Here is a 21,041-nt window from a genome sequence, read left to right as displayed (position 1 = left end):
GCTACTGTGCATGCGGCAAAACCCAGAATAGAACCTGGAAAATGCCGCAGGATGCAACCTGAAAAAACGTAACATGAAGCAAACATAACATGAGGTATGACTGTATTCAACTGGCATATATGGTACATATAGGGAATCGTATGAAGCCACACCCGTTGACACACTAATTCAGCTTCTCTCTCACTCACAAATATTAAAAGATAACAGCAGAAAGCAAAATTTGTTTGAATTTGACCAACATTTCAATAAGCCTACAGTATCTTCCTTCTCTGTTAAGCAATACTTCAACAGGTAAGGACAAGCCAGAGTTTCTGTTACACAACAGCAGATTCCCGTGATACACCTGATTACAATAAATGTCAGAAATGAACTTCCTTCTCAGCTCTTTTTAAAGAGCCTCACCCTTACTTATTGTCATTTCTGAAGCTGTTTCAAGAGAGAAAATAAAATGCTACTTATGTGTGGCACCTGTTAATTTCATTAACTCCAAACCGATTTAAAAAAGAAAGAGAGAGAGCGATTGAATAGAAGTAGTTTAGGTCCCCAAATCCTAACCAGAAAGACAAGGAAGCTGCTATTTTGGACACGAAAGAAGGAGGGGTTTAGTGAGAACTCAAATGCTTCATCTTGTAAGTCTCAAATAGGCACGACAGGTAAAATAGGACAGATCAAAAATATATATATCCATCCCTCAAAGCTTCATTATCCTTCTGGTAAAATGAAAGCCAGATGCAGCATATTTGAGAAAAATTAACCATGATTTGAACACACACACACACACACACACCTCTACCTGACACAGAACATCCTGTTTGCCTGTCCATAACCACCACCTTTACTCACTTGGCTCACTAAAGAATCTCTGCCCAACTACAAGGAATAACTGGCATGAAATCAGGTTGTGTCATTGAGTCCAATGCAGGTAGGAATCAGAGGCAATGCAGGTAGGACAGGGGGCAAGTGTCTTTCCAGTAGACAACCCAGATACTGGCGCTGTGGTCCAAAATGCTTTCCATGGCCTAGAGTGAAACAAGAACCTGCTTGGAAGCAAAGCCTTACTTCCTTGTGAACTAGGACCTAGTTATGTCAGTGTGGACTGGAAGCAAGGTGCTACAGGAAAGGAATATAGTTTTGAGGACTGCCTCTAAGTTCAGGAGAGAGAGGGGCAAAGAGGAAGGATCTCCTGAACTTCTCTCTAGAACCAGGAGCAGCAGAGAAATGAGGTCCATGGGCAATAGCGAAGTCTTTTCTTCGTCCTGAAGCCTCAGGCAACTGGTTGTAGTAGTCGGAAAGGAGAGTGTACACCCACACACACATCTATGAACGCAGTGAATTTTGGAACTAACACAGTTAACTCACAGCACTAGAGCAAAACAGTTTTGTTCTAGGGCAACGTGTGCTTTGTGAATGACTCTACCCTAAGTCTTTTCACTCTGGTATTAAATGGCTGTCTTCAGATCTTCCAGCTCCTTCCAAAAGCATCATTAGAAGCTTTTATTCAGTGAGGTGGCCGATGCTGAATGCCACCAAGGAAGAATTTGTAATCAGAAATGAAAGGGTGAGGCACACTGAGGAGATGACTACTAATTACCATGCTGTCCCAACTTCTCCATTTCCCAAACAACACCTGGAGAACATTTAAGGAAGCAGTATCAAATGCTTTTAATCTTTCACTGTGCAGTTTCTAGCCTAGAGTTCCAACAGCTCAAGGCGTAAACCCAGATGAAGGGAATCATTTTCAAGACACAATTTCACCAGGTACTTTATGATGGATATGCCACATGAAGTATATGAAACATCTGAAAAATGATTAATTCATTATTATTGTTGTTGTTATTTAAAAAAAAACAACAACCCTTTATTCTCACAGTATTTACAAGATTCTAATACAGAAGAAAAATATTCATGGAAATTCTATGGCAGTGGACCAAACAAGGAAAGAGCTATTATGAAAATGGTAAGGATTATTACTTGTATGCAAACATTTAGAACGGATTAGAATATGCTCAACAATCTATATACTAAGGTAGGGGTGGTCAACCCTTTGGGGCTAGTGGGCATATATAGCATTTTGAGGATGTGCTATAGGTGCCAGTAATGAAACAGCTGCTGTGGGGAGGGGGTGGAAGGCGTAATATGAAATAGTCACCACTTCCAGAAGAGACAAAAAAGGGGACAGGAGGAAATGATGTAGGTATTCTCCTCCAGCAATAGGGGAAAGGCCCTTATACTAACAACCACCACACTTGTGCACAGAGAAAAAGCTGACTGCACCTCTCCTCCACTTGGAATGGATGGATATCCAGTCCTGGTATCCAGTGAAATGTGGCCATGTCTAAGGAGGTGTGCTCAATGTAAGAGCGACCAAGTCACTGCAAATGTGATCTGACCAGGAAGAGCAAGCAGCTTTTTGCGGGGATATTTACTGAGACCTTTTATGGGCACCACAGGGGATAGGGGCTGCCTCCAGTATATTAAAAGAATTGTATACGAATCTCACGAACTACAAGTAATTGTGACAAAGCTGAACCAAACATCTTATCTAGCTTGAACTTACTTGCAGACAGCTTGAAACAATGAACATACAGAGAGCCGCAAAATTCATAGATAAGCGCCCATCAGAATTTATAATCCAAATGTAAATCACAAAAATAAGTACAGCAATCATTTTTACTGGGCCAAGTTACATTGGGAGAACAGAAAGGAATCTCTCCCAATAAACAAAGGACTTTTCCCCCCAGGTGGAATGTGGGAGGTGTCCTAATTCCTGCCCACAGCCTGAGCAACGATGCCTGCCATCATAAAATATGTTTTTCCCTCAGTAAAGCCACAGAATCAGGAGCCATGGTGGAAAGAGAAGCTGGGATTGGCTAGAGACAATTTGCTGCCTGCGGTTAAGCACAACATGACACCCCCATTTTGCTAGCTGACAAAACTAGCAGGCCAACTTTTTGGGTTCAACTTCCAAGTCTTCTCTGTGGTGGCGACTCACTCTTGCAAATTTGCACCTGCTCTGTATATCTCCCGAGTGAAAGAGGCACCTCTGCACATCTTAAACACGCATTCTTGCTGTTCACAACTATTCACAACAATGCAACGTGGTGCTGACAAATCTGAAGTACTATGGGAACCGCAGTGCCCCAAAACACAACTAAGCAAACTAAGTAGGAGTAGTGGCACAGTAGCTATAGCAAAACAGTAGATGTATCTAAAGAGAGCTATGGTGCAGGATGTAAAACAGCTGTGGGGAAACCTCTTGCTAGAAAAGAAATTTATTCCCTACTTTGGGGGGGGGGGAGGACCCTGTTTTAAACAGAAGTTTCAATGTAAACCCCTTCTCACTAATGGAGAAAGCCTCTCTGAATCAGCTGATCGGTGCTGGCGGTATTCATTCAAAGGAGGAAAGTTTTGAAAAACCATCTCTCCAACTTAAAATGCTCCCCATTTTACATGGCTGCAATGCAAAAAAGAGAGAAGAAGAAGAAGAAAGAGCTGACTGCCACAGATTAAATAAACGGTGAGAGCACTGGGGGGAATAGCAGAAAGTAATAACAGACATTAGAGGAGCTGGCGAGGCTAAAGAGCATTTCCAGAAATTGTAAGATCAGTAATAGAGAAATCTACTTTTAATTCATCAGAGCCACCATGCATGTATGTATTGGGCAAACATTTTCACAGAAGGTGGATGAATGAAGGTCACCTTTACATGGAAGAGCTTGCAGTCCGTCCCATATACCTTCATCTCCTCTGGGAAATCTTTATAAGCATTCAAGTAAGGAATGTGGCCATCCATTACCAGCCTAAATGAAAGGAGTAGAAGTAAAATCAAGTAAAATCAACCTGTAACATCTGCCTAAAGCGAAATAACTGAACATAAGCAACTGAAGTTTAAAAGAAGCTGTCCGTAACATCAGTTAGATTCAGTATGAATATTATTAGGTGAACAGTTACCTGAAATAACATTATACTCTGAAGTATCCTTTGTTTTACCCACTTTGTGTCATAAACTTCCTTTGTTTAATAAAATCTTTCTTGTTTATTTGATCAAATCCTGCCTGAGACTCCAAATCATTAAGTTTTCCCTCACACAAGTCCCCCCACTAGATAATCTGGGGTAATTTGTAGGAGATTTGTGTAACTGGTGTACTGTGAGGTGACAGCACTATATTTAAGTGAGGGCCGGCCCAACGGCACCAGGGGGAAAAGTGCCATTGTGCTGTTGCAGCCTCCAAGTTAATCTATTCCACTGGTCTTCAACTTGTGGGTCAGGGCCCACTGTGTAGGGATGGGGAACCTCTGGCCCTCCAGATGTTGTTGCACTCCCAACTCCCATCAGTCCCAGCCAGTATAGCCAATGATCAGGGAAGTCCAACAATATTTGGCCTATCCTAACGCAGGCCACACCAGCAGCTTTACCACCATATGTGTGTGTGTGTATACACATGTGTGTGTATATGTGTGTGTGTGTAGACAGACAGACAGTCAGACCGATGTGGGTTCCTAAATCCATAGTTAGGCTAATGGTAGTCCCAGCTTGAAAAGGTTGAAGTGTCCCTCTTGTGGCATGCTCCCCCTTCTAAACTCCACATGCATCCTTCTCTGGATTCCTTTTCTAAGCAGTGAAAACACAGTTATTCTGATGGCTATTTAGGCACTAGTGAATGTTGCTGTTTCAGTTGGTTTCAGCTAGTTTCATTTTTTGCACTAGTCGAATTATATTGTTGTACTGTCTGCATCATGAAACGTTGAGAACAATTGTCTGGTGAAATGTGAATTTATTTATTTATAAGCAGGGCTTTTTTCCAGCCAGAACTCACTGGAACTCAGTTCCAGCACCTCTTGGGTGGGTGCCACTGCCATTCTAAGAGAACGAGGGACGTGAGTTCCAGCACCTCTTTTTCTAGGAAAATAGCACTGTAAAAAAGCAAATCTTCTTATTCACAACTGACCTAGAAAAGTGTTAAAACTATTTAGTTAATCATATTTTATTCTAAAGGTAAAGGTAAAGGAACCCCTGACCGTAAGGTCGTCGCAGACGACTCTGGAGTTGCGCGCTCATCTCGCTCTATATGCCGAGGGAGCCGGCGTTTGTCCACAGACAGCTTCTGTGGCCAGCATGACTAAGCCACTTCTGGCGAACCAGAGTAGTGCACAGAAACGCCGTTTACCTTCCCGCCGGAGCGGTACCTATTTATCTACTTGTACTTTGATGTGCTTTTGAACTGCTAGATGGGCAGGAGCTGGGACCGAGCAACGGGAGCTCACCCCGTTGTGGGGATTTGAACCGCCAACCTTCCGATCGGCAAGCCCTAGGCCAGTGGTGGCGAACCTATGGCACGCGTGCCACATTTGGCACGCAGAGCCCTCAGTGCTGGCACGCGCACCCAGGGCCGGTGCGTCTATTTAGGCAGAGACTGAGCGCCGAAATGAAGGGGGCGCAGCGCCGCGCCGCGCTGCTGGCCCGCCTGCGCCCGCCCACTTCTGCACCTGGCCGGGCGGCTGCTGCTGTTCATGTGTGACGTTGTGCCTTGTTTCGTGCCAGCGCAGGCGCAGCAGCAGACCGCAGCAGTTTCCCTCCTTGGCGCGGCTGCTGCTGGCTGCTGCTGGCTGCTGCGTGGAGCAGGAGGATTCGACGAATCGACGACGAGGCGACGACTCGAAGAGGTAAGAAGGCAGCTGCAGGCTGGGCCAGGGGTGGCGGCCGGCAGGCGAGGGGGAAGGCGTGCCGAGTCCGGCGGCGGCGGGGCACACAAGCGAGCATCTCCTCCAAGGCCATGGCCAGGCTGGCGGGTGGGGAGGGAGGGGGGCAGCCAGGTCGCCCGGGGGTCGCTCGCGAGGGGATGGCGAACTTCCGAGGGCGGGAGGGGGAGGCTCAGAGAGATCGGGGGTGAAGGGGTGGTGGTGGGTCTGGGGAAGGATGCGAGGGACCGAAAGGTCCTCTCTTTTTTGGAGGGGGGAGGAATCCCGACGGCAAGCGGCGGCGAAAGAGACCCCTGAAAAAACGGGGTGGAAGAAGGTGACCCTTCTACATTCCCCTTGTTCCTGTTTTGCTGGAGCAGTTACTTGCGACCACCCTAAAGGGAAGTCGAACCGGGACCCCAACCCTGACGTCCGTGTTGCGTGTGGGGGGGTGTTCCTTTCGGCGGCATAGACAGAGAGGGGGAGTCCACGTAAGGGTTAAGGGACGCGGAGGACGCCTGGGTAGAGATTCCCCCCCGCTCTCCCCCCTCCCTGCGAGGCTCCTGCGAATGGAGATGTGGGCGCGCTCGGGAGAGACTTGGCGCGCAGGGCGAGGGGTGAGCTGTGCCAAGGGAGGTTTCTGGGCCTGGGCGAAGGAGAGCTTCAGGGAGGAGGGCAGAGGATGCTGGGTGGGGGGGGGGTTTGGAAGCATCCTTGGGGCAAGAACAAGATAAGCCCTGACGTGCATTGGCGGGGGGTGGTGGTGAAGAGCAAAGCAACTTTTGTGCGATCCCCCCCAAAAAGCTCCAAAACTTTGGTCGGCAGCTCCCCCAAAAAAGCTCAACAAGTTTGGGCACTTTGTGATAAATAAGTGGGTTTTGGTTTACAGTTTGGGCACTCGGTCTCTAAAAGGTTCGCCACCACTGCCCTAGGCTCAGTGGTTTAGACCACAGTGCCACCCACATCCCACAGCGCCACCCGCTACCTAAATACAAAAAGCTATAGTTAAAGGCAGAATGGAAAGTAGGCTTTAAAAACAAAATACTTTATTAGATATTGTTCTTACCTTAAGAGATGTGATAATGTAATTGATTCCCTCAACCAGAGCAATGCCAAATAGCAGAAAGCCATGGTCATCGGCATTGACATTCTAATCTCTCCTTTCTTCCTTTTCTGTAAATATGAGGCAGCATCCACTGATCCAGACCAGAGAAATTTTCCTGTGGAAATAATTCAAGCACGGTAAAAGGAAGCTAACCCAAACTACCGGTACAGAGTATACTGGATCAATATACAAAGGAGGTTGTACCTGACAAAGTCATACCCAAAATAAACCCACTGAACTCAACGGACTTTAGTTGTTACTAACCTATCCATTAACTTCAATGGGTCTACACTGAGCTTGACATGGATAGTTGGGTACAACTCATTGATAAAAAGGAACTGAAAACCTATCATAACATACTTTGTTCCAAGACCAAGTGGCAGCTCAGTTAGCTTGATAACATTCTGCCACAAGCAGAGAACAGACATATTCAATGCTCAAGCAACTGAGCCAAACTATGCAATGCAGGAGAAGGGTTTTAATTCTCTTTAAATCCTATGCAAGTGAAAACTTAATAGTGTGTATGGATTGGGGGGAGGCTTTTCAAATCTTAATAGTAAATCTCATCTCACATTTTCCTAACTAAACAGATGGAAAATGGAGAATGAAAGAATAAAGCCAGCTGCCGAAACCACAAATTAGAGCTTGGCTCAAAAGGTGTGTGCGAGCACATCGGCAGATTACACCTCTACAAAGATTTCCCTTCTCAGCATAGCCAGGAGGATAGCAAGGGAAATGACGTAATCTTTAAAGCTTTAAAACAAATTATTACGTGCAAAGGCAGCTTCACTTAAAGTACAACTGTTCTATACAAGTAAACCTTGTTCTTGGCTAAAAATAAAGCAGAAAAGTGGACCAACTAGAAAGAATTGACACAAGCTTTCTTACAAAGAGGAAAACCTCAAAAAAAAAAAAAAAAAGACCGCTTCACACCAATGTGTGCAGAAGTGATAGAGGAAAATTCAGCCAACGAAATACAGTAAGCCTGCAACTTATGCAGGGGTTACGTTCCAGGGATTGTGCCTAAAGCCAAAACTGTGTACTGTATAGTCAAAACCCATTGGGTTCAATGGCTGTCCCCTTTTCACCCATTTTTATTTTAAAAATTGCTACGCACATAAAGCTGAATTCACACAAGTTAAATGCATGTAAATTGCAGGCTTGCTGAATGACAATTTAACGACGAGAAAAGGGAAGAAGAAAAAACTATAATTGCTTCTGTCTTTTGGAGACAAAGCATAAAAAGATTGAAAATCAGTAGCTATCATTCCCAGAGACTCAGATTTTATACTGCTAATAGGGCAGGTGGGAGCCAGTATTCTACATGCAGGCCACACACAGAATCATAGAACTGTAGCGTTGGAAGGGACGATTAGTGTCATCTAGTCCAACCCCACAACCCTGAAATTAAGAATCTCGTGCTCTGCCAACTGAGCTATCCCAGCTCTATACACCCACGTATCTTTATACAGCTCGGGATGATGAATCATTCTCATAATGCCGTATAAACCCCTTATGAAAACAAAAAGGAATATCTAAACAGCAAAGAAACATGTAACAAGTTAGGCTGCATAATAAGAAAAAAGTAAAAGACTGCCAAGTTCTAAAATTCATGAAGACGTTTTACAACAAAACATTAAATCCAAATCCAAACTCTTCTTCTTAAAATCAGACAGTCTCTAGTCATCACTTTGAGACAAATGGACGTGAAGTATATGCTTATTTGCAAAGTAGTAGGAAGATGTAACTCCAAGATAAAATACCAATGGGTCATTCCATGGTAACTCACGTTTTCATGGAATGACCCCAATGTGGAAAAAACAGAGGTAAAGAAAGCATTCATAGTTTTGTGACATCATTATTTCTAAGCCCTTTTGGAGATTATTATATGAGCACAAGGAGGTACATGGGATAATATCCTCCCCCTTTTATTTTCAAAACAACCCTGCAATGTAGGATGGGCTAAGAAATGTTAAAAGGCCAAAGGCTTTAAGGCTGATCCAACACTCTTAATAAGAAAGCCATGCTAGCTTTCTATTTTTGGAGAGCTTACTCAGCCCCAAATATGAATAATAGCAACAAAATTCATAACAATAACAACATCACACCAGCAGCAACCTGTTCACATAAATGACTTGCAATTAAAGTTTTAGAGAAAAATCACATGCAGGCATGTTACAATCCCAACAGTGTTTTTGTGTGCGCTCGTTTACCCCCAAATCTAGCATTAATGATTATGTACTATTCACATTTCCTATAAGACAGTATGGACAGTGATTTGTTAAAATTACTAATAACAGCAGCTCCACCGCACTTAGTATCATTTTGCCTTTACTGCCTCTGAACAAAGCGAATGAAAATAGTTACTAAGAAAACACCCTCTACTGCATGGCTTCTAAAAGCTTAGAAGGAAACACAAGAGCTGCTTTGAATGTCTATTGTGTATATGTGAGTCACAGAACAAAAAGCATGAACCTCAGGTAATCCTTTCAGTCATCAGTTTCGCCTTTTTATGTATAGACTGTGTCTCAAGAGCACTGATGATAGAAACTCTACTGCTTATTCCATATTCAGTCTGATTTACAATAATCCTTGTGTTCTATTCGCAGCCATCCTGTTAACACAGCAGCTTTGCATTTTATTTGTTCTGGATTGTGCAGGGCATATTAGGCAGTCAGCATTAAACCTAACTCAACATGCAATTTAAGACATGTCATAACAACCTACGAATTTAATACGCTTCCCAAACAATGTCTATATACTGCACCAAATGGAGGGTTTCAACCAGCCAGCTTGCAGAACAATGACCTGGCAGTCAGCAGATATAAACATCTAAAAACCCCAAGCATCACATAATGCCTAATTGTTACAGAAACAGATTTTAAGCTCCCATTTGTCAGCCGCCAAGCAATATGGTTAAAATATGCCATTCCTGAGTTTGAGGAATCGTTTTTTATTTCCGTCCCATTACTACTCACCTACAAAAAATGATTTTACAACATAAAGGTAAAGGTAAAGGGACCCCTGACCATTAGGTCCAGTCGTATCCGACTCTGGAGTTGCGGCACTCATCTCGCGCTACTGGCCGAGGGAGCTGGTGTACAGCTTCCGGGTCATGTGGCCAGCATTACAAGCCGCTTCTGGCGAACCAGAGCAGCGCACGGAAACGCCATTTACCTTCCAGCCGGAGCTGTACCTATTTATCTACTTGCATTCTGATGTGCTTTATCTACTTGCACTCTGACGTGCTAGGTTGGCAGGAGCAGGGACAGAGCAACGGGAGCTCACCCCGTCGCAGGGATTCGAACCACCGACCTTCTGATCAGCAAGCTCTAGGCTCTGTGGTTTAACCCACAGCGCCATCTGGGTCCCATTTTACAACATAGATACCCTTAAAATAATGTCTTAAAAGCACACTCTACAAGCAAGCAAGATCACACAATGCTGGGACATTGCTAGGATTTGCAAGATAGAACACTTTCCGTGTTTGTCACCTCATCAATTTCCATTTGTGAATCCTACGGATTAGTTATAAATGACCAACCTAAATAACAATAAAAGCACAACAAGCCAGTCTTCTTTAAAGTTCTACACAAAAAGTATAGATTATGCCCCCAGATGTCACCATGAACAAAAAAAAAAGCCCCTCTAAACTTTCCCCTAGTTCTTATATTCAGCACTGGTTCAGTCACAGAACCAACCCCCCTCATCTGAACTGTACAAAATACTCAGCCTTTGTACTGCTTTTCCATATGCCCTGCAACCACTTAATCCACATAAACCAGATTCCCCTCACTCTTGAAAATTTAACTTTACAAATCTGGACATGCTGTTGAGGACACACAGCACTACAACATTTTCAACTTTTCATCGAGGCTAAGGATGGAATTTCTTACTTACTATGATTAAAATACACACATTCGAAGTCTGCTCTATACAGACGACTCACAAACTGCGTGGGGATTAGGTTCCAGGGATAGTGTGTAAATCCAAAATTGTGTATAGCCAGAATAACCCTGAAGACAGCACGCAGATCAGGCACTCTCTAGAAGTGTCCCCACAAGATCTTGGAGAAACCCAGAACTCATGAAGGCCTCCAGAGCCTACACAAGATCTTCCCAGAGCCCAGTAAGCAAGTTTGTGCCATCGCAGCTGGCTGGTAGCCCAAAGCATAAAGCTGTGATCATAGAAATTAATGCATGCAAGTTGCTAGTCCACTGTATGTTAGTCATTAAGATACAGCTTTTAAGCACACCGGAGTAGCCAGGGGATAAAATATTTTCTTATCTAAACCAACTGTTCAAGGTACATTTAGTCTTCTTACCTGATAAATTGCTAGTACCGGTAGAAGAAGCACCTTCCATGCTAGATTCGGATACCACATCTGTATCACTTGCAGAGGAAGCCAAGGCAAGAATTCTAGAAATTTCTAGCTCCCTGTCGACATCAGTATCCGAGTCGCACATCTGTTTTCAAAATAAAACAGTGGTGTAAGACTCCCAACGGCACAGCTCTAAACCACAGCACTGTTACATTTTCAAAAGGAATTCCCTCTTCCTTAAAACAGCTTTATCAGAAAAAATATTCTGCTGTAGTCAGTAAAGATCACCAGGTTTCATTAAAAGAGATAAATACAGTATTATGTGGTTATAAGTTAGCTTTCAAAGTAAAACAGCAATCTTTAAATACATGTGTCAGGGAACTGTCCCCGGCACAGCACAAGGCGGTGGAAGGGCTCTCGGGATGCTACAGAGAGCCCCGGTCCCACCTGACCAGCAGCACCTCTTCTGTCAGCAGAGGGAGCAGCGAGGCTTCCAGTGGGGAGGGGCATGGGTTTCAGGGGATGAAGGGTAGCGGCTCTGAGGATGCTGGAAAGACCCTGCACTCTCCTACTCCAAGGGGCAATGAGAGAGACATGCAGCTTCCGTTGCCCCAAAAGCATCAAGGGGTGAAACAAAAGGATGGGAGGCAGGGTTTTCGTATACCGAAACTCTTTCGTTGGGGTCAGAACCGGAAGGGGCCATTCCCGGATTCTGCCGAAGCTTGATACAGACATGAACTTATTAGCTCTGCACTGTACATAGTTTGCATAATAAAACTATTAAAGGAAAACTTGGAGTTTTGCCTGCTTACTCATGAGCAACTAACCGAGGACCTTACAACATGCAACAGTATAAATATTTTAAAAAATGCATACTGTACAGACAAACTACGATACACTGGGTGGAGGGAGAAATGCTTTCCTCTTTTTAAAACTCGCAGCTTGTGGGGATTGTGTGTAAAGCCAAAATCGTGTATAGTCAGAACAATCCTGGAACAGACCTTGTGTGAACATCCCTACCTCTCTGGAAGCAGGCACACTAAATGGGTCTTCTTACCTCCTCACGCAAGGTGGGAGAACTTCAGGCTTTGCATCTTACTTACCAGGCTCTGGGAAGCTTTCTCGTGGGCTCAGGGAGGCTCTTACAATATCTCAGATAGCCCCACAAGACCCTCCCAGAGCCTGGTAAGCAAGGCTGAAAACTTAAAAGCTCTTTGCACGCCAGGGAAACCCAGTGCAGAAGAAGCTTTTAAGCTCTCCGCCTTCTGTGCATTTAATTTGTGCAATCGCAGCTGCCCACCAAATACAGCTACAACAGCGCAAGTTAAATGTGTGCAAGTTGCATGCTGACTGTACTAGCAAATAATCTGTTACACAAATCATTCCTAGCAAGTCTTGCTCATACCAATAGAACCAAAACCAATCAATGTAAGCCATCTCCACAGTTTTTTCTTGAAACATTAAGCCCACGTGATATTCACAAGGATAAGCAATATGCATATAATTGTATGCTTAAGTCACTGGCCTGATTCAGATAATATTTTTCCCCCAGTTACAGGAGGTGGCAGCAGGCCTCAGGATCATATATGCCTTCTGCCACTGTCGCTGAGATGGATCTGATAATAAATTTACCCTTAAAGAACTGTCAACCTGGGACAATTCTAGGTAAAAAGATGGGTTTGAGAATTGTTATCTGTTTTATATAATTATAAAATGAAATTATAAAAAAGCTTTACAAAAAAGGTTTCAGATCAAACAAGCATGGTGCCAGATCATACTTTCTAAGTGGAATACGGCATGCACACAATCCCAAAGCCCACTCACACTCCTTGTAATGGGTGTGAAAACACACAATCCAAACAAAGCCACTAAGTATAATTTATTTTGTATCTTTGCTCGTATTTTCAGAATGTATTCTGAAAACATAGCATATTTGGTTCCACCTGCTGGCTTTAATGGCCCTCTCAATTGGAGTTTGTTTGTTTTTTAAACTGAACTTCTTACTAGCTTTACATTCACATTCAATATCAAAATATTTACAACCAATGGCAATCTGAAGTAAACATTTTTCAATGCTAAATATATCCCACTGCTAGGATAAAATCAACTTCTTGTTATTCTTTTCACCAAAGGATTAAGGTATGTTTTATCTGTCTTCATCCATGTGTCAGTGAAGAGCAAGGCGTATCTAGGAAAGCAGTGTATTAAGGCAGAGGTTTTCAACCTTTTTGAGTCCACGGCTCCCTTGACCAACTACATTCTTTCTGCAGCACCCCTATGGGGCTCAGGAGCCCAGTTATGTCACCCCTTGCCTGCAGAGCTGGCAGCCTCTCATGCTTTTTCAAGCACCCTCCCTTGTGGAATGTTCCTTCAGCCTCCTCCTCTCCTCTCCTCTCTCCTTGGGAGTTCTCCGCACTCCCTGGTCTCTGAGCTGCCCCCCCCCCCGCCCCAAAGAGAGGTGCCTCCCAGAGGCACCATTCGCCTGTGACGCTCATAGCCAGGGCTGCTGCAATAAACAGCTGTGCAAGCCTTTGGGAGGCAGAGATGTGAGAGAGCATCAGAGGAGGGAGGAAAGGAAGGAGGGACAGAGGCCAGTGTTGCCCGCAGCACCCCTGACCATCATTCAAGTCACCCCAGGGTGCCACGGCATGCTGGCTGAAAACCTCTGTGTTAAGGAATTGTGGCTCCCAGCTCAACAAGGTCCTCTTAAAGAGTTTTGAGCACTGCCATAATGTAGGTTTTTAGTTGTAAGATAGGTCCATAAGTCTCCATAAATGCTCTTGGACCACATGGACGTGGAAAAGATGGCTATTCTCACCACTTCCTAACTTTGCACTTACCGATGAGATACTGTGCGCAACTTCACGGCGGGGCTTGTCACAATAAGCCTGCTGGCTCTTCTGAAGGTAAATTCTCCAGAACTTACACAAAACGTCATCCTGATAAGAACAAAATAAAAGTTACTCTCCCACGTTTGTATATGTTTATGTGCATGCAAAATATGTGGGCCTGTGTCCCTGCTCACTTTGCTGCTGACCAAGCCCCCACGTTAGCCCCCTAGAGCTGCACCGTCCCACCCCATGCAACTAATAAGCTCCCTTTTCAGCTTCCCAATCTCATTTCTGGAGCCACTTCTTTCTTCTACTCTGCAGCCCCGTTTTGCAGCCGTTTTCACCTTCATGCCTATGTCCATGCCTACTCCTCCCCTGCTTTTTTTGCAATCCTCCCCTTGCACACAGACCACCCCTATGGTAACCTCCTGCACCTTCCTCCTCCCCCCACACATTGCCACTCCTAAGCAGCCTTTTTACCCTATGATGCCGCTACTCCTTCCTATTTTGCTGCCCCCTTTGTACCCCTGCTTTCATCCTAACCCTCCTTCTCGTGGCTCCTTTTGCAAACCCCATTTGCACCTTCATCACTTTTTTTCTCTCCCTCCTCCTTCCTTTTCTCTGCTCCCACTTGCACAGGCCACCCCTACTTCCATGCCTCCTCCTCCTGGGAAACAAGTGCATTTTCATTAAGCAGCACATAGATTATGTGCAATGGTTCTAAGATGCATAACTGTTCACTGAATTTCATAATTCACTGCCAGGCATTCCCTGGAATGGCTGCAATCACACTAACTCTAAGTCACAGTTTACAATGGTGAGCTACAATGAATCTTGGGCCTGCACACACATCCTGTCCCCTTCTGGAACAGCTATAAGGAGATCGATAAGCTTCTATTTCCGCTTCAGCTTTAACCACTGTTTAGCATGCTGCTGGTGCTGCCTGAACCCTCAGCTATGGCTAATTTAAACTATAGTTTGTTGAAACAAGGATGCTTCATAAACTCATAATTTGAAGTTGTTTAATTTCAACATACCATAGATTAACCAGATTGTCATGGTTTGGACATCACAGCAAATTTCTGTATACCTCCTCGTGGCTGTGCCAGAGGCTCACTGTGGTTTATCGTCTTACCCAGGCATAGGCAAACTCAGCCCTCCAGATGTTTTGGGACTGCAACTCCCATCATCCCTAGCTAACAGGACCAGTGGTCAGGGATGATGGGACTTGTAGTCTCAAAACACCTGGAGGGCCAAGTTTGCCTATGCCTGATCTTAACACAAAGCCATAATTTAGCATTTCATGAGACGGGACCACTGCACCAAGTAGGCCAAATGTACCTTGAACTGTGAAGAAACTCCTAAAGCCTGCAGTGCGTCGGCTTGCTTTGAGAGAATGAATTGAAAGCCTTCACAAATATACCATTCCCAGCCGCTTTCTAAAAGAAGAATGAGTGTTATGACTAATAGCTTGTTAACAGCCAAAATTATACCATTAAGGCATTTTAGGCTATGATCCTAAACACACTTACTAGGGAGTAAGATTTGATCATTGAACTCTTGATGTACTGTTAATAGTCTGTCCCCATCAACAGTCTAGCTGTAATATTTTGTGCCATCTGTGTGTCAGCATTTTACTGATCAAATATTGTACACTAGAAAGTGCTAACAGTCGACTTAAAAGTGGTATTTGTGCTCTAATTCATCTGGAAGCAATGCTGGGGGAACCTATTTATATCCAAAAACTATGGAGAAGTCATAGCTGATTTGCATATTTTGCCGGACAGCAGTGCTAAGAAACTCAGAGAGGAAAGCTAGGAGCTAAATGGCACCTTAAACCTAGGTTATGGGTACAACAATAGAATGTCTAGGCACTTTTTATAACAAGAATACAAAGCTGAAAATGAACAAACTGCAGCTAAAATATTATGTACGTTTTTCACATGGTCTAGTCCTTCCCCTGCCCACCCCCTAATATTCTTAAGAGGGTCTCTTCTCCAGTCTTCAGAGAGTAGCTGGAAGTGAGGAAGCAGGAAAAGGTCCACTCTGCAGTTTTAATCTGAAATCTCAGGTGCAGTACTGTGCCCAGAGCTCAGAAATTGCTCCCGCTAATGAAATTCCCTGTCGTGCAATAAGCCTAGAACAATGGAAGTTTCGAATACTGCCAGACAGCATTTTTTATGCTTATACATTTATGAAGATATTAGGCCACAAGTTGGGGAATATAAATGTTTCATGCTTTTTTACAGCACATTTTCTTTTTTTGGCCAACATACCAAGTTTTTTCTTCTTTTTTAAGCCTCTAGAGATGGACTGTGCCCTGGCGTTTGTAGTAGCTTCACTAGTTATAACTTCTCTAGTCCTCTGCAAGACAGTTTTGAAAACATATAAAGTTAACAAACAAACAAAAAAACCCCACAAAAAAATCCAGAAGCCTTCTAGTCCTTTTAAACATGTATCCCAATGGAACAACAGAGATCATTTGGGGTGAGCAGGCTATTTGCAAAGCTAACATGGATGTAGACTTACAAGAATCCACAACACTATCACAATGCTCTTCTGGATTTCTGGACTACATGGATAAATTTTTGGATGACAGCGTGCATCCACTTCCATAGCCACTATGTGATTGGTTGCAGATAATAAAAACTGAACCAAAGCCACAATATTTAATACAGGTCCCACATCAGGTGAATATATTTAATTTTTAATGAAGGTTTACACTTAAAAATTGAAGGTAATTTGGGAGTGTTAAAAAAGTGAGACTGAGAATTGCTTACTTACTTCTATAACATTGTGGCATGATCTGCAGTAAAATTTTCCTTCCTCAGTAAGTCCCCAGTTGATGTCAGAACACTGTACACAAGGTTCATTGTAGTCTCTCTTTTTCAAAAAAGAAAAGGAAAAAAATTGAATGTAAATATCAGCAATCTGTTCTTTCCAAGAGGTGAAAGTAAAGGTAAAGGTAAATGGACCCCTGACCATTAGGTCCAGTCGTGTCCGACTTTGGGGTTGCGGAGCTCATCTCGCGTTACTGGCTGAGGGAGCCGGCGTACAGCTTCCGGGTCATGTGGCCAGCATGATAAAGCCACTTCTGGCGAATCAGAGCAGCACACGGAAATGCCGTTTACCTTCCCGCCGGAGCGGTACCTATTTATCTACTTGCACTTTTGATGTGCTTTCAAACTGCTAGGTGGCCAGGAGCTGGGACTGAGCAACAGGAGCTCACCCCATCGCGGGGATTCGAACCGCCAACCTTCTGATCAGCAAGCCCTAGGCTCTGTGGTTTAACCCACAGCGCCACCCACATCCCTTCCAAGAGGTACACAGTCCTTTCATGGCCATAACATTTATTTCAATATACCACAGTAAAGTATCTTATCTAGCGAAAAAGAACAGATTGCATCTTCTTAAATATTATTTACAGCCCAACCCTATGTATGTTTACTTGCTCCACTGTGTTCATTAGAGTCTAAGCAAATGTGCAGAAGACGGCACACAGTAACCCAGGTTGCAATCCTATGCACATTTAAGACCCAGTGAAACCAGTGGGCCTTACTTCCATGTAAACATGACTTGGTTTGTGCTGTTGAGACACCTGATTTAATTTCAACGAATAGGACTTCACAAGCTAAACACTTTTGTTGCACAACCTACCCCTTTACTAAATATAAAAAAGGTAAAGGACCCCGGCATAGTTAAGTGCAGTCAAAGGTGACTATGTGGTTGCGGTGCTCATCTTGCTTTCAGGCCGAGGGTGCTGGTGTTTGTCCACAGACAGCTTTCCGGGTCATGTGGCCAGCGTGACTAAACCGCTTCTGGCACAACAGAACACCGTGATGGAAACCAGAGCGCATGGAAATGCTGTTTACCTTCCCGCCACAGCAGTACCTATTTATCTACTTGTGCTGGTGTGCTTTCGAACTGCTAGGTTGGCAGCTCAATAGAAGAGTGTAGGCAACAACAGCACTACGCTGGGAACCTTAACGCCTGAATAAATACAGTAACACATTCTTCGAAGAAATGGCTGTGTATCTCCCCCAATCAGGGCTGGATTTAGGTTTGATAAGGCCCTAAGCTACTGAAGGTAATGGGGCCCTTTATTATGTCCAGCTGTCCTTTGTCAACAACAAATTGTCACTGTTTTTTTGTGTTGAATATATGCTATATGGTAATTTATGGGCACCCTATGCTGTAAATAGAAATGAGCAAACCAGTGATATTTTAGGGAGCAGGCAAGCAGGTGGGGCCCATTACTTACATCATAGGAGCCTACACAACACAAAACACTGCTGCTGTATGTAGGTTTTATTTTATTTGTTTTTTTATCTTACATTTTGGAAATGTACATCCAGGTGTTTTTTTTTCCCTTTAAATTTTTTGGGGCCCCAAGAGAGTGGGGCCCTAAGCTACAGCTTGTTTAGCTCAGGGGTCAGCAACCTTTTTCAGCCGTGGGCCGGTCCACCGTCCCTCAGACCATGTGGTGGGCCGGACTACATTTTGGAAAAAAAATATGAACAAATTCCTATGCCCCACAAATAACCCAGAGATGCATTTTACATAAAAGGACACATTCTACTCATGTAAATACACCAGGCAGGCCCCACAAATAACCCAGAGATGCATTTTGAAGAAAAGGACACATTCTACTCATGTAAGAACACGCCAATTGCCGGACTGTCCGCGGGCCAGATTGAGAAGGCCCATGGGCCGCATGCAATGACAAACCTAGACAGCATCTTAAAAAGCAAAGACATCACCTTGCCGACAAAGGTCCGTATAGTTAAAGCTATGGTTTTCCCAGTAGTAATGTACGGAAGTGAGAGCTGGACCATAAAGAAGGCTGATCGCCGAAGAATTGATGCTTTTGAATTATGGTGCTGGAGGAGACTCCTGAGAGTCCCATGGACTGCAAGAAGATCAAACCTATGCATTCTCAAAGAAATCAGCCCTGAGTGCTCACTAGAAGGACAGATCCTGAAGTTGAGGCTCCAGTACTTTGGCCACCTCATGAGAAGAGAAGACTCCCTAGAAAAGACCCTGATGTTGGGAAAGATGGAGGGCACAAGGAGAAGGGGACGACAGAGGATGAGATGGTTGGACAGTGTTCTCGAGGCTACTGACATGAGTTTGACCAAACTGCGAGAGGCAGTGAAGGATAGGCGTGCCTGGCGTGCTCTGGTCCATGCGGTCACGAAGAGTCGGACACAACTGAACGACTGAACAACAACAACAATGGGCCGCATCCGGCCCACGGGCCTTAGGTTGCCTACCCCTGGTTCAGCTTAAACGTAAATCCGGCACTGCCCCAACCCACATCGTCCAGACCCTCTTTTGGTTTTGGTTTTTTTAACAGCTGCGCAGAAGGCGTCTTTCAACAGAGGAGGCTTTCCCCAGTCTGGTGCAGGAGGAGATGGTAGCTTAACCTGTTAAACTGTGCAGCCTGCTGGAAAAGAAGTGGGAACCCTACACCACTCCCACTTTACCCAAAGGGCTTATTACGCTCGCCCCGAACCGGCTGTGTTCTGTATGCATCCCTCGTGATACTCAGGCCCAGGGCTTCCTGCCTGCCCCACATCCCAACCCTCTGTCCTTTCTCAGGGGATGCCTCCCGCAGGCAGCTGAAGGGACCCTTCCCCTTCCTCTTTGCGCCCCAACCTCACCGCCTCCTCTTCCTCCATGGCGCGCGGAGCGATCACCGCCACTGCCGCCGCCGCCGAGCTCACCGAAACAGCAGCCGGCCGGGAAACGGAGCCTCCATCCTTTTCGTTCCGGGAGTGCCACTTGCTCACATTTTCCCCTTCCTCTGCTCTAGGAAGGAAAAAGAAGAAGCAAAAAAGAAGAAGCAAAGAGGATCGAAATGCACGGCGACGGGGTTTCTGTCTCCTCTCCTCCCACCACTCCTTCTCTTTTTTGCCAAAAGGAAATCCTTGAGCGAAATGCAGACAGGGTTTTGTGTGTGTTTTGCTTTGCGCATGGACTCCGTCCCTGAATCTGCTTCCTCCATGCACCTAAATAAGTGGAGGGAGCTGCAGCCTCTGAGCGCGTGCAGACTGCCTTTCCTCTGCAGCCCGTGCCTGATTCTAGCCTCGCTTTCCCCGACCTTACTCTTTTTAAATTAAGTGCGTAAGCAACACAGGTTTGCACGATGCTGACAGAGCCTGCTTTCGCAGAAGCGAAGTGCCCACAGGACTCAGAAAGGCTTTCTTGAGAAGAAGCCCCGCTGCACCACCAGCTAGTTATGAAAAAGGGCCACGGTTTCTATCTTGCAGGCTTTAGCCTGTATTTCTGGGTAATTGTTAGGAAATTTAACACAGGACAACAGTTCCCCGTGCGGAGGCGACGGCATGTGTTCCGCGTTAGACTTGGCAAATTTTCTCAAGGATACCGCTGTGTGATGGAGAAAGAAGACCCCTCGGACCAAAGTAATCACTGGCAGCGAATGGTGTTAAAATCTTTTCTGAAGAGAAGTATGCTACAAACCACAAAAGCTTTGCTATATATGAGACTATAAATCCCATATCCACTTAACTTCTCTGTCTTGGATTTCACTGCAAGCGTTTGAAGCGTGGGTTTTTCACGTTCACAATAGTAAACAGAAACAAATGCTTTAAGCCACTCATTTACCAATACTAAACAAAGTAATTTCGCTTCATAGTAAATATGTTAGTTTATAGTGAAGGTACTTTAATTTCATCCCTGGGGTGATAATAATAATAATAATAATAATAATAATAATAATAATAATAATAATAATAATAATAATAATAAACTATCAAAGTAGTATTGCAGCATTAATCTAGCCTTTGTCAGACATGTTGGCTTAAAACACAAGTTTCTAATTCTTATTTTGAAGAACATATATGAAGAGAAAAACAACACTGGTCAAAAGGTTGTCTGTTCTTAGTGTTCTTTTTTAAAATTTGTTGCAACAACATGACATATTTTATTATATTACAAAGTATACATGTGGCATTATCCAATGAACCACTGCTTAAATACATATGTTAATTTATTTAAATGTGTGAACTTTTTTTTAAAAGGCTAGAATTAAGACTGAACAAAACAATAGCAGTTTGCACAGAACAGTTTTCAGAGGATGCTC

The 21,041-nt window shown here is 44.2% G+C and overlaps 1 protein-coding gene across 1 annotated transcript in view; it reads right to left on the bottom strand.

Moving 5' to 3' along the window:
* TAF1B (TATA-box binding protein associated factor, RNA polymerase I subunit B) overlaps positions 1-19,641 on the bottom strand; it is a 40,227-nt gene extending 20,586 nt beyond the window's left edge. Inside the window, exons 1-8 of the mRNA XM_033143087.1 lie at positions 19,600-19,641; positions 16,721-16,819; positions 16,213-16,300; positions 15,278-15,375; positions 13,946-14,044; positions 11,109-11,250; positions 6,746-6,899; positions 3,701-3,800 (exon numbers count right to left, since the gene is read on the bottom strand). Of these exons, the coding sequence (XP_032998978.1) occupies positions 3,701-3,800; positions 6,746-6,899; positions 11,109-11,250; positions 13,946-14,044; positions 15,278-15,375; positions 16,213-16,300; positions 16,721-16,819; positions 19,600-19,617 (798 nt within the window). The 5' untranslated portion in view covers positions 19,618-19,641. The remainder of the gene's footprint in view (positions 1-3,700; positions 3,801-6,745; positions 6,900-11,108; positions 11,251-13,945; positions 14,045-15,277; positions 15,376-16,212; positions 16,301-16,720; positions 16,820-19,599) is intronic.
* Positions 19,642-21,041: the final 1,400 nt, after the last annotated feature.

This window comes from Lacerta agilis, chromosome 3, assembly GCF_009819535.1.
Source record: "Lacerta agilis isolate rLacAgi1 chromosome 3, rLacAgi1.pri, whole genome shotgun sequence".
Taxonomy (NCBI): domain Eukaryota; kingdom Metazoa; phylum Chordata; class Lepidosauria; order Squamata; family Lacertidae; genus Lacerta; species Lacerta agilis.
The sequence above is the reverse complement of the archived record's forward strand: the minus strand, read 5'-3'. Positions and strand labels throughout refer to the sequence as shown.